Source organism: Parus major, chromosome 3, assembly GCF_001522545.3.
Source record: "Parus major isolate Abel chromosome 3, Parus_major1.1, whole genome shotgun sequence".
In the NCBI taxonomy this organism is placed as follows: Eukaryota; Metazoa; Chordata; class Aves; order Passeriformes; family Paridae; genus Parus; species Parus major.
In genome coordinates, this window is record NC_031770.1 from 15931945 (window position 1) to 15945733 (window position 13789).

Sequence of the window (13789 nt, forward strand, 5' to 3'; positions counted from 1 at the left end):
TATTGAGAAATTATTCAGATACTGAGCAATCTGGCAGTAGTCTTGATAGAAAGAGGTATTTCTCTCCAAGACAAATGTCATTACTCTAAGTTTTATTATTTCAGTGAAAAAGAAAAAGACCAGGAATAAAGCTCCACTCTATTTTTAAATGTACCCTTTTAAAGTGAGTTTGAAAACTGTTTCTTTTCATTAACATATGGTTATAAATAGGTTTCCAAAATTTTTCTCTATGCAAGGTATTAAAAATACTCTTCCCATGGGTCCAGCTGAATCTCTGAAAGTCTGAACCGTTAGCCTAAAAAGAATTATAGCTATGTTTTTCCATGTATTTGTAACCCATGGGTATATAGTGGAAAGAGAACCATCTGGAGTGAAAATGCATTATAAAGCATGACCTTTAGCAACTGTAACCTGTCATTTTTAAACGTTCATGAATGCACTTCTTACTTCTGATGGGGAAAGTGACCTGTTTTGGCTCTGTTAGCAGTATACTGCACTAGCACTGAGATACACAGGAAAATTGTGCAGTCCAAAACCACAAGCATATAGATAGATCTGTATGTTCCTATACCTCTGTATCAACAGTGTGGGAAGTAGGAGTCATTTGTAAAAGCAAAAAGGGTGTATGTACTCAAAAGAGGCTTGAGCATGCCAGATTAAGGTTGAGGACTGCAAGCTCTGAGTGCAAAAACTTTGTTACGATAAAATTATACAGGCCGCAAAGTCAGTGTTCTTTTTTGTATAATACAGAGCATAAATTTTCCAAATACTTGCCACTGTTGAGATGGGAAGTAGAACTGGGAACGTTACTGATAGAAGGAATACCTGGAAGTGTGTGACATCTTGCTGTTACACTCCCAGACCTGTTACCCTGAGCGTTGACAGTCACTTAGAGTTACACATGTGCCACACTGGTGCCAGATGAGGCTCAGGAGAGACCAGGACAAATGTTAGGCAGCATGGAAGCAGTCAGCATCCCCAGGAGGTGCTGACTCTGAGCTGTGAGGACATGAGCACCAAACAGCAGAGCAGGTCAAATTCTTTGCTGCTTGAAGGCGACGATAATGGGAGAGATACAGCCACAACACTGAGTTGGCTTTGCTGTGGCAGAGAGTTGGATCAGATGACCCCTGGAGTTCTCTGCCAACAGTTCAAGGACACTGCCTAGGGAAGATGAAATGTAATGCTGGAATAATGAAAGGCAGAAAAAAAAGCTTCATTTTAAAAAAGCCTGATTGAGCGATGTTACAGTAATTAAAAGAGCCACTGCTGCTGTCTCTGTTTCTTGTTGTTTTTTTTTTTTTTACTACTTCAGCTCTGGCTGTTGCTGTTTCAGCTGTGATCTACTGTGATAGTAGCTGTTGCTTCAGCTCTAGGCATGTTGCCCAGAGGTGGGTGCCTGGAGTGCTCAAGGAATGCAGTCTTTTGTCAAATCATGGCAAAAACAAGTAGAATTATATAAACTCTCTAGTAACTAATCCTATGAATTCTGTCATAATAAGTAGAGAAACTACCTGTTATTTATCTCTGTGAAAACAAGAGTTCATAGTTATTTCTCTCCAAAATCTGTCAAGAGTTTACAAAGATGGAAGGAAAAAAATCAAGCTGAAGCATCAATCAGCATTTCTTCCTTCTGAAGATGATCCATGCTCATTTTTCTACCCCAAGACTATTTTTCATTCTATAACCTTTGAATGTATTTGTTTTAAGTATGTCCTGCTGTTTTCTCAAATTTCACTGATTTATCTCCTGCATTATGCAGTGATTAAAGTCACTTAATTAAAGCCATTTTTATAAAGCCATAATTAATTTTTCCTGGTCTGCATATCTCACTATTCACAAATGTGATGGCTTATTTGCTTGGAGGAGGGAGTTACTTGCTGCTCTGTTTTTGCTGCATGTATTCTTGTGCATATCTCAATCTCAAATGCTATTTTCTTTTCTCACTTTTCATTCTTCACTTTCCGAATTTCACAGCCAGCAAAAGCTGTGCTAGAGTTCTGTTATCTTCCTATTGGATTTGGAAACTGAACTGAAAAAATAGAAAGCAAAGGCTTGAATTTCCTGTAAACTTAACTGTCTTGAAGATGGAAGACACAAAGCAGGGTTCAAAATGATGAAACATCTTTGTGAAGAGCAGAGTGTGCTGGAATAAAATATGGTCTATGTTTTTCTCAAACTTTCCATCTGCCTTCTAAATAGAGTCCATACAATATTATTCTTTCCTTTGTACTATCTTTTAGATCTTTTTTTCTGAACAAAATTGTGTGTTGGCTTTGGTATTTGGTACCTTTTGTTTTATTGTGATACTCACTTCAGAACTCAATCCCTTCAAAATGTTTATGGATTTCTTTGCAATAGTTTCTTTTTGGCTTATCACCTCTTTGGCCATTTTTGTCTGTCATTCTGCAAAGTTGTTTCTGCTGAGGTTTTTTTTTTTTTTTTTTCCATTACTCAGGGCAGGTTGCAAAACCTTCATTGGATTTAATGCCTTACTCCTTTGCACTTGGTTATTTTCTTCACATTTTATCTTCTTTTGTTTTGTACAAACCTGTGTTCCACAATTGAAACATTTGTTGGCAGTTCTTGTTCCTCTTCTGTTTCACTTGATATGAGGGCACCTCCTGCCTCCTGTTTTTCTTTCCAGTGTATTGAGGGGAAACCTCTTGGGATGTCTGATCAACAGCTTATATCTGGCAAGAGCAATATTAATTTCTCCCTCCTTTTCCTGACCAAGGGATGTGGATAAAATGGTTAATGATTATCAAGTAATGACTACATGGAGTTATTGGCAGCTACTTTCAAATGAAAACAACTTCATGTCAAAGTTCAAGTGTAAAACTTGACTAACAGCATGATGAGATAAAACAACAATGGAATACTCCAGATTTCAGCTCTCTGACTCCTAGAGCAGCAGCAATTATCTAATGCCATTATTGATTGTTTTTCTTAATCATACATTGCTGTTCCATCATTATTGATGCCTCAAGATTTTGACATTTTAGATGATGGGAAGCAGCAGCTTATTTATCCCTTTGCCTTACTTAACAGTACAGAGAAGTACAACTGTTGAAATTTGAAGAAAATGGGCTCTTCTCATATCTATTTTTTTTCTAGATTTGGTCATGTTTGGATAGTCTAAGAAATGACTTTTTATTATTTTTATTTTTAAACTGAGAGGCAGCTTTGATTTTTTTTCCCCAAATATAATGTCAAAACACAATCAACTCGCTAAATGTTCTTTTTAATATATTTTACCTAAAGCCTGTAATTATTTTCTCCCCTTCAGACAGCCTGTTTTCGAGAAGAGAGAGACGTGTTAGTGAATGGAGATAACCAGTGGATCACAACATTGCATTATGCATTCCAGGATGAAAACTATTTAGTGAGTATTGCTTTTATATAACATGTATAGCTGTGTGGAAATGCAGAGACTTAATTGTGGTTTGAAACAGAATAATAGTTTATTTGTTAATTTTGTGTTCTGGACCATGCAGACCATATGAGGATCTGTGATTTTTCCATAAAATTCTGAAGGGTGGAGACTGGTCAGAAACTTGGGAAGTTTTGATAAAAATACCTCAGGAAGGCAGGTTTTTTTTCTAAACCACTTTGCATTTGTTAATAAACCTTGGTCTCTCTGCACAATCTCTTTTATAATTGGATCTGTCATTCCAATTTAATTGGATTTATAAAATTAAAAGTGCACTTACTAATGTAAATTTTCTATTTTACTTTAATTTTTTTATGATTAACCATGCTGATTACTATTCTACAGAGAGAAAATGGGAGTAGCCCTGTTTTGAAACAACTTACTATTTTGAGGATTTAAACTCAGTAAGCTGTCACAAAACAATAAAATGTTATTGCATCATGGAAGAATGCCACTAAATGCTCATAAGTTAGAGTTGGAAGCTGTAGTTGTAGATTAAAATGTCTCTTTTCTGTTATTTAATTTTTGAGTATTTTGAATGAATTGCATAAAGAAACTAATATGAGGAAAATTGGCCAATTTTCCATAAAACCTTTCCCACTTTAAAAATACTTTGATTGTGATACAATTTTGTTAATATTTATGCCTGAAAAAGTAAACATCTACACATTAATAGATTTTGATTATTTGGGTTTTATTGGCCTGTGCTTTGGATTCTCTATCATGAGCAATTCTTAGATTTTTTTAAGAATCTACTATACAGCCACAGTAATTTTTTCTTCCCAGTCTGTCCAATACAAAAAGTGCTGTACATGGAACTCTTGCAGAATTGCAGTGTTTTTTGCCATTATATTGCACTTTCTTCTGTCAATTCAGATGCCTGGGGATCCAAGGATTTTGGTAGATTTGTACAGAAACTGGTCTCTGCATTTCTAAGTCTAACTGTTGGCATATATACCTCCCAGCCGGCTTCCTGCTTTGTTAATGTGGACAGTAAAAATAATCTTGTGTGTTGTGTAATTCTGATCTTATCATTAACAACATTTGAAGGAAAATATTATATATTCCAGGGCAGCCTGCTAGAATTTGTTTTATTCTTGCCAGTTTCCTTGTTTTCACTAAGCACAGAGCAGGTTCTGTTCTTCATCTTTGATAGTCTGCTGACAGGAGCTAGTTCTGCAGCCTGCTGGGCAAAATATCAGGAATACTGGGAGTTTGTATCATCACCAATTCTCCATATGCTTTTTATTAAAATCACGTGTAACACTAGTGGCCTTTACAAAAGAACTGTGTAGATTGAGCAGTAGATGTGCTTGAGCAGTGACTGTTGCTTGCCTTGAGATGGACCTTGGCAGAGTGGAGAACAGGACAGGGTGAAAACTCAGGAAGTTCAACAAGGAGAAAGGCAGTGGCTGCACCTGGGTGGATTAAAAGAAACCATTACATGCTGGGGGCCAGGTGATTGGAAAGTAGCTTTACTTGAGGTCTGGTAGATAACAAGCTTAACCATGAGCCAGCAATGCATTGTCACAGTAAAATAGGCCAGGAGTATTCTGGGAATGTAAGGAAAAGTGTTCCCAGCAGGTCAGGGGAGGTCCTTCCTCTCTGCTCAGCCCTGCCCCAGCTGCACCTGAAGTGCTGTGTCCAGGTCTGAGCTCCCCAGGGCAGAAGAGAGATGGAACTGCTGGAGTTAGTCCATTGTGAGGCCCAAAAGATGACTGAGAGACTGAGGCATCCTTCCTATATGGAGAGCTGGGATTCTTCAGCCCAGAGAAATGTAGGATGGAAGGGGGGTTATCATCAATGTGTATAAACACCTGATAGAGGGAATTGAGACAAGGGAGCTGGATTCCTCTCAGTTGTGCCTGGGGTGAGGACAGGAGCCAGCACATACAACCTGAAATAAATATAGTTTAATCAGAAAACAAGAAAACCCTTCTTTATTGGGAGATATTCAAACCCCAGCTGGAGACAGTCATGGTTGGCCTTTTCTAGCTGACCCTACTTGAGCTGATGAGATCTGAAGAGGTCCCTTCCATGAAATGAATCTGCAATTTAGGATTAAATACCTATGTTAAGCTTCCACTAGTTACTAGAGTTCAGAGTTCTTAAATCCATGCTTTTTCTTTCTCTTGGCAAGATGGTGCTGTCATACTTGCATTTTGAGAAGTATTTGAGACTTGAATAGATCTAGATGATTGTGTACATTTAGAAAAGTATTTTTAAAGCTTTGAAAAAAATCTTTTTTTATGAGGACATGGATATTTGACATTGGATATTTGACAGAATTTTTTAATGTAAAATTTAGTTTTCAGATTTGTTTGTCATTCCTACGCATGTATTTAACTTCATTTTCACAGCTGTACCCTGAGTTACAGTTTACATGTTGGTTTATTCAAGGGGTTGAAGATTTCTGTGTTGTTAGGCTACTATGTTGCTCTTGAAAACATAGGATGAGGTACAAAATCCTTTGCTTTAAGAGCCAAAATTCCATTATTTTTCTATATCCAGTAGCTGAGTTGCAGAGGTTTTAAAAGTGATGGAGAATGAGTACAGATCATTTAGGAGAATCTGAAGACTTTTTTTTTTTTTTTTCAATATACTTTCAAAACATGAAGTTCAGCTCTTGGAGATGTCTGTACAATGCATCACTTAATAATCAGTTTCTGAAGTTCCAATGGCTTAATGCATTTTCTAGAACTGTAAAACACAAGAAACTGATACAATCAATCTTGTTCCAGAAGGAGCGTAGGAGCACCACTGAGTAGAAGATACTTATCTTCTGTAAGGATTGTGAGCGTAATTTAAGAAGTTTATTATTCCTGTCAAAAAGCAACAGATGAAAATGTGACTACCAACACATTTAAAATCTTGTGGAAATGCCTTTTGTGCTTTCTTATACACTTGGAATCAATGAGGATACCCATGTTATCCTGTATCAAGCTGTTAAAATCTTTGTTCATCACGTTTATTGTTATGGAAAATATGAGGGAAAAGAAACAGGTAGAATATTTCTGCCTGTCCCTTATCTTCCCTAGAGCTTTAGCCTGTGTTTTCAGAATTTTAAAGAAACAAATCAGGGTACACATTATTACATTTTCAATATTTTTTATTATTTATAGTCTTCTTAGGATTCACTGCTTCAAATGCAGATAGGCTGCCTTCCTGGAAACAGAATGGAGCTCTAAGCAAAAACTTTGAGGTAGTTGTGAGGGAGGTGGTTTGATTCTTGAGACTGTCCTGTGAAGGCCAGGAGCTGGACTTTGGTGATCCTTGTGGGTCCCTTCCAGCTCTGGATATTCTGTGATTCTAATTGACCTGTCTGCAATGATGTTTGAAAGTGATGTCTTAGCAGTGCATGTTAAATTAGAATGTTTATAATTAGTTTGTTAGCTATAATTAGTTTGACTTTTTTTTTCTTTCCCCCATTTGCCCTTTCAGGCACTGTTCATAGTTAAAAACAAACTAAGCTAAGCTAAAATATATTAATCCTGAGTTTCACACTTAAGTTTCATATTTTCCAGTAATTTTAACTATGTTGCTAAAAGAAGTGGCATTTTGTTCTGTAAATACAGTAAAATGTAGAAGGGTTCTGATTTCTTTCAAGTCTTTGCATCCACTTTTATGGCTGGCAAGTTTTATGTTTCATTAATACATAAGAAATCAATGTTTTTCTCCATGCTTTCAATTAGAGAAGGTGACATGTTGTATTTTATGTTGCCAGGTCCTGTATCATGTGTAATGTCAACAGTTTCTGGAATTATGCTGTAGGTCACTGGAAGTCTCTGAGACTTTGCCTTAATCTTAATAGTCTAAAAATTTTACTCTCCAAAGTAATTCATTTAATGGGAAAAGAAGATGGTAGGAAAAAAGGGAAGGGAAAGCCTTGGAAATTAGGGCAAAGTAAATGAGATTACAAATTAACACTCTTTTTTCATTTTTACAGGTCTGTGCTTTAATCCTTTACTCCTTTAACATTCTAACAAAGGGCATTGTTTTTATAAGGGAAACCAGAGGATCTGAGTATTTCATGTTTAGTGATGGGACTGTTGATGAAATTGATACTGTTTTGTCATGAGGCTCACTGTATTTGGGGAGGTGCCAATATGAAAAATATTCAAGTAGGCTGAATGTTAAACTGCAGTTGAACTGACTACTGTTTTCAGAACACCGAAGCATCTTGGTTAGCTTTTTAATGTCCATAATTATTTTTGCAGTGAATTAATTTTTTTTGCTTCAATGAGTATTTAGTCTTTTCTTCACTCAAGTTGTGATTTATTTTTTTTTCCTTCCTCACTGTTCTCTTATTGTTCCCACTCCATAGTACCTGGTAATGGATTACTATGTTGGAGGAGACCTGCTTACATTGCTCAGCAAGTTTGAGGACAGACTCCCGGAAGATATGGCTCGTTTTTATTTGGCTGAAATGGTGATAGCCATCGATTCTGTTCATCAGTTGCATTATGTTCACAGGTAAGTAATTAGAGTTCCAAATTCCTCTTATGGAGAGTTACTTGATGGAGTGAAACTAGTTCCTGTTAGAAGATTTTAAGTTGGTAACAAGTGCTCACTTTGATACTTCACTTAGAAGGGATCTCTCTGTATGTTGTGGTTATTGGAGCTGTTGCTAAACTTGTATATATGGTCAGAGGCATGAATGAATCTCCACATGCATCTCATGAACCTTGCTCACTGGTGTGTTTGAGAATTAATGATCCATAATTTATAAAAGCAAAGCTGGAAACCTGTTTGTGGAATGTAATCAGCTTTGAACAGGTTTATTGAAAGGTCAAATTCTGTTTCTTCATTAATCTGTTTGACTTTTATACTGAAACTGAAAACACACCACTGTCTGCTTTGAATTTTTCTTCAGCATTTTCATTTGGACTTTAGGATATATACATGTATGTAAATACTGTGTTCACAGGAAAATACTAGCTTTTTTGGAGACCATGATTGATTTTTCCACAAAACTAGCATAATTTTTCCTTGATGTATCATTCTCTGCTAAACTCCATTGTAATTCCTGTGTGCAGAGGAAAAGTTTATCTTACAAGAGGCAAAATCTTCAAATGCACTCAACAGATGTACTTGACTCTGACAGAAGTCAGGAGGAAAACTTCCAGTTCTTGAAGCTGAATCATTAAGTTGGCAGAAAGAGCTCGTTTGATACATTCATCTATCGCTCTTAATTAGAGTCTGTACTAACCAGGCCTTCTTCTACTGTTCCCACTTGGCTGCTTCACTGTGAAAATGGTGTATGGGGGAGTGGGGGTGGTTTTAGGGTGGGTTTTTTTGTCCAAAAGGTGTATTGTGGTTGGTTTTAGTGTATTACTGGGTTGTGGTTTATTTCCTTTGGGATTCAGGCTTCTCACAAGAGAGCTGTAGGTGGGGCGGTGCTCAACTGCAAATCACTCTTCTGGAATAGTTTGAAGTTTTGCTGAAGAGCTGTGTCTACCTGCTAAAGATACCTTTGTGTGATAATGTCTCATGGAAAAACCCAGAGTACTTTCCTTGAGTATTGAAGACTTGAACTGTGTAATTTCTGTGTTTTGTTTCGTTTTGTTTTTTGCTTAGGACCTGATGTAAAGGTTCTTGCGTTCTGTTTAATTTGGATCTAATTCTTAAAATATGTTTGTGGGTAAATTGGTGGGATACTATCTACTGTTGCCAGGTCTTTTACTCAGTAAATCTGCCTATGGAGTAGTAACTCTTTGCAGAAGAACAGATTCCTCCCACCTTTTCCTCCAAACAGATCAAAATCTTTGTAATTCAGTACTGTTAGTATGTAATGTGCAACAGATGTGATGTTTCCATCCTTAGACCATAGTGTCCCCAAGATGAAATAGGTGCTGGTGTAAAATTTGGGATGAAAATAGTAGCATTGCAGTTGAAAACAATATTCCAATCATTATTCTTGCATATTTATTCATATGAATTTTTAACAAAAGGAAAAAAAAAGGCCCCTATGCATTCTTGCTCCTTTGTTGTTTGATTTGTGGCATTGCCAGTGAGCTTCACATTCATAAAGTTCTAAATGCCACTTTGACATTTTATCATTAGTGCTGCTGTAATACAATGCCTGTTTATAAAGGCATGTTTGGCAAGATTAAAAATGTAAAGAGCACTTGAGTATATGTTAAATGATCAGCCTTTGAAATGAGACCTGTTTCACTGTTAGTTTTATTAAGATGTTTGCAACTGGTAAAGCAAAAGAAAGGAAAAGAAAACATATCATCTAAATGCCACTAATGCTCTTTTCCTGAAGGCTTAACCATGGTGGCCACATCCTTTTTTGGGAGTGCAAAGGATGTAGGAGAAGAAGGAGGAAATAATGCTAAAAGCTGGATTAATGTAGCAGCTGCAGTAATGGTATTTCAGATGAGTAGCCAGTGAGCATCAGGATTTGATCTGGGTTGTTGCTACTGAACTAGAAACCATGCTTTAGGCGTGTTTTGGTCAAGGTTCTATTCACACAGTAAGATAGCAGATTGCTTTGTTTTGTTTCCTTTTAGTGCCCCAGTTCTTTCAGGATAGATTTTCACATTAACCATTCATAGTGGTGTACTTAGATGATAATTTTCTGCTTTTCTGTGAATGTTTTTGTACTTTTTAAAAATGGTATTTCTGTTTTTCTTCTTAGTGTGTCACTCCTCTTGCGCCTTTCTAGCATCAATCACTTTTTAGTTGTCAATTTGTTTTGCTTGGGAGTGATGCTGATTGCAGGAGCTGTTTGTGTGCCAACCACTCTGAAGTCAAATACAAGACACTTTACTTTCCTAAAGTACATAGGCCAAGATTCTGAAATGTCAAATACAAACAACCTCAGCATTACTTAAATTACTGTATTTCAGGTTTTCAGTTCTAAATTTGAATGCTATTTCTGCACTAGTGTTGTGGGATTGCAGGATGAATTTGTAATGGGAAGGAGATCAAAATCTAGGTATTAATAAAATTGTGCAGATAAATTGTATGGCGTTTTTGAAGCTATCTCCTGATACCTAATGAAATTAAGAAAAAGAAAAGTTGCTAGCTAAAAATAACATCAATACTACCATTTTTAGGGTATTCATAATGTTTTCTCAGATTGTATCCTCTTTTTAGTTTAGAAAAATATGTCCAATAGATCCAATATTTTTGAGATAAAATCATTCAGAAAAGAAAAATTGGATAATTTTTCATTTCTGACTAATTACTTGCTATGAACAAATCTTATGGTATTTTACCTGATAGCTAAATGATGGCTCAGAATGTAAACAAAATGGCTTTTTCTTTAGGATCTTACCTTTTGCCATTTGTATGAATTCACTAGCACTGGTACTACCAAGTGATATTGACAGCTCCAAGGCTAGCTTTAGAAAGGAAACTTCACCTAAGTTAAATATACGTGCAGCTGTTCAAAATGAGAAAGCGTTTATTTGTATTTCTCACAAATTCACAACTTCATTGGGAAACTTATACCTAACACTGATATCTTCAATTATAATTTGTACCAGTGAAGTGATACTTGCTTTTAGGCCAAGGTTAAATAGTGTCTTATGCCAGTCTTCTGCAAATTGGAGTATTTATAGGTTAAGATTTCCCATTTATTAGGAATCAACATCAATTTGCCTTTTATTTTTATATATTTTTAGCCCCTTTCTTTTGTTTTTGTTTTTTTTTCCCCTCTGAAAAAAGTCTCTACCTGCATTAATACTAATTTTAGTTTCAAGGTTGTGTTGTTAAATTTAATTGCTCATGGCATATGTTAAAAGCTCATATTGGCATGCATTGTCAAATATCCAAGTGTGGACTGCAGTAAAACTCTTCTCAGTTTAAGGTAGTTAGCTATACTTTCTTTATGCATGTTGTGTTACCTCAAACACATAAAAATTGTTTTTTCTACAGCACCTTTATGATTTTATCAGTGAGCCAGATTTTCTCTCAGTTTTATCTAAAGTAGAAATTTTTGGTTTTATCTAAATCCTTTATAGTAAAAAAAGACTGGAGAAAGCCTGACTGCCACAGGAGGAATTTTTCCTGAGAGTTGCAGAAGATGCCCTCTGGACAGGAACTTGTCCTGGGCACACTCAGTGTGCCACTGGTGGCTTTGCACAGCCCTGCCCTGTGCCGCTGCTGCCTTTTGTGCTGTCTTCTGAGGTAGCCCTTTAATAAGAGTGCATCGAAGTCTGTCTCTGTCCTAAATTTAATTTGGAGCATTACATCTCCTTGAACAGTACAGAATTATAAGTGTTAATGTGCTTAAGTAATTTTCATCTTGACTTTCATTCCTCCACCTATTTATTCTGTGCAGGGTTGCACAGTGATTCAGAGCAGAGCCCATTTGCAACTAGGGAGTGTTCAACATTTAGACTCATGATCCTCCAGACCACTGCAAAAATATTAATTTAAAATAGTTTCCATATATTGGCACACACCCACACTAAACAGTCATCTTTTTCTATTGAATGGTAAAACAATCCTTAGTTACCTTCTTACTAATAAAATATTTTGGGAAGATTATGAGACATCTGTGTTAATTACTATTTTTGTTGGTTAAGTTTATGGCAGGGTAGTTAAGACTACAGGGCAAACTCTTTAAGTTACATACATGTCAGGTATTGTCTTTTGCATGTGAAAAGATAGGCATGCAAAGCATAAACACACCCACTTCCAGAAAGTATGTGAGATTAGTTAGCTCCATCAGGGTGGTTCTGGATTTCTGGTTGCTGCTGTCTTTTAGTTGGAAGGATTTTAGCATTCTAAACCACCAGATACCTTTTCTTATTCTTCTCTTTTGATTTTCTCTATCAGCTTCTGAAATTTAAGCTGAGCTTCACTGGAACATTTCAGTTCTTAAAATGTAGAGCAGCAGAATTCTCTGAGGAAGTGACATCCTTTCTGAGAAATACTAAACGTAAGGGAATAAATCCATTAGAGGCATAAAAGAACTATCTATTCCCTATCAAGCCAGACTTTTGCTTTTAACAAGAAGGTACTATTTGTCCTAAGTAGAAATCATCATAGGGACATCCCTGAAATATTTACTGTCAGCAGGCAGCTGAAATCTGGTATCCTTTGTAGGATGCATTTCACTTTCAACTATAAGTTTCAGTGCCAGTGTATCCATTTTTGACTTGCTGAATAAGTGGTTTTCTGTCTTCTGGGTGTATCCCATCTTTACTGATCATTAATTTGCTTAAGTGGAAAATTTAGGGGTGGAAGGCCCATCTTGGGAGTTAGCTGCATTGCACAGTGTGTCTGAGTTGAGTTGGCACAAGGATGAACCAAGTATTCTGGCCTTTGGTAAAGTGAGCCCTCATTGTGGGTTTGAAAGAAAGCAACGTCTTATTTTAAGTGTTTACCAAACTTTGCAACAGACATCATGTGGAATATACACATGAAGATGTCCTTACAAAGTGCTGAGAGTGAAGGAAACAGGGCTAGAAGAATAAGGAAAAAATAACATCAGATTATTTTGATAGTTACTGAAAATGTATCGCTTTGAAATGCAGGCATGCTTTAGTTTTATATGAAAAACTGCAGGACAGAAAGTTATTTTAGTGAGTGTTTAGTAAGCCAGTGCTTCCTTGCAAGGTATTTTGTGACAAAGGTAGGAGAGCTCTGTGAGTTTTTTCCGCTCCATTTTTCCACTGTGGAAGGGCTGGATACAAAGGTTATCTGGGCCTTCATTCTGCCCTGTGACCTCTTATGGTACAAACGCTGGCAGCTGCTCTCAAAGTGTGCCCTCGGGGTGGCACCTGACCTGCTCTGAGGGCTGGATGAGCTTAATGCTGCTTGACTACAATTCATCTGTAGGATTTCCAAAGGAGCCTGCCATGACCTAGAAGTATTTTGAAATAAAAGGCCCAGAAATGCTTGGAGTGCCAAGAGCTAGTGGATCATGCTGGCTGTACATCACGGAGAAGGCAAATGGTTTCTTGGAGTGTCTCATGGTAGTGTTAATTTGAGTGAAAGCTGTGCAGTGACTGAGCTGGTATAGACCTATATGTATATTCTGTGTTATTCGAGCAGAAGGAGTTTAAAAACCCTAAATCCAGCCCCTAAAGCGATAGTAGCCTTGAAAAGTCCTTTCAGCAGAGGTCCCTTTACAAGTGAATCTTTGGGCCTTTTTTCTCCCATTGTTCCTCTCTCCCCAAGCTCCAGGAATTTTCTTCTCTGCTGAAACAAAGGCTTGTGGCACTATGCAGGGAACTGAACAGGGACACCAGGCCAAGTGAGAAGTAATTTTACATTTTAACTAACCTGGGTCAATTATTCAATCTTATAGAGAATAGCAGGAAGTCGCCTTAAGCCGGTCTTTCCAATAAAAACATTATTCGTTACATTGTGCCTGTTTCTCCCCTACATCCCTGG

General features: G+C 36.9%; 1 protein-coding gene across 12 annotated transcripts in view; it reads left to right on the plus strand.

Annotated features, from left to right (window-relative positions):
• The window catches only part of CDC42BPA (CDC42 binding protein kinase alpha), a 181254-nt gene that overhangs the window by 65836 nt on the left and 101629 nt on the right, over positions 1 to 13789 (plus strand). For all 12 annotated transcript variants that reach the window (XM_015620825.3, XM_015620820.3, XM_015620832.3 and 9 more), the window contains 2 exons: positions 3290 to 3385; positions 7758 to 7906. In XM_015620825.3, coding sequence (XP_015476311.1) covers positions 3290 to 3385; positions 7758 to 7906 — 245 coding nt within the window. The remainder of the gene's footprint in view (positions 1 to 3289; positions 3386 to 7757; positions 7907 to 13789) is intronic.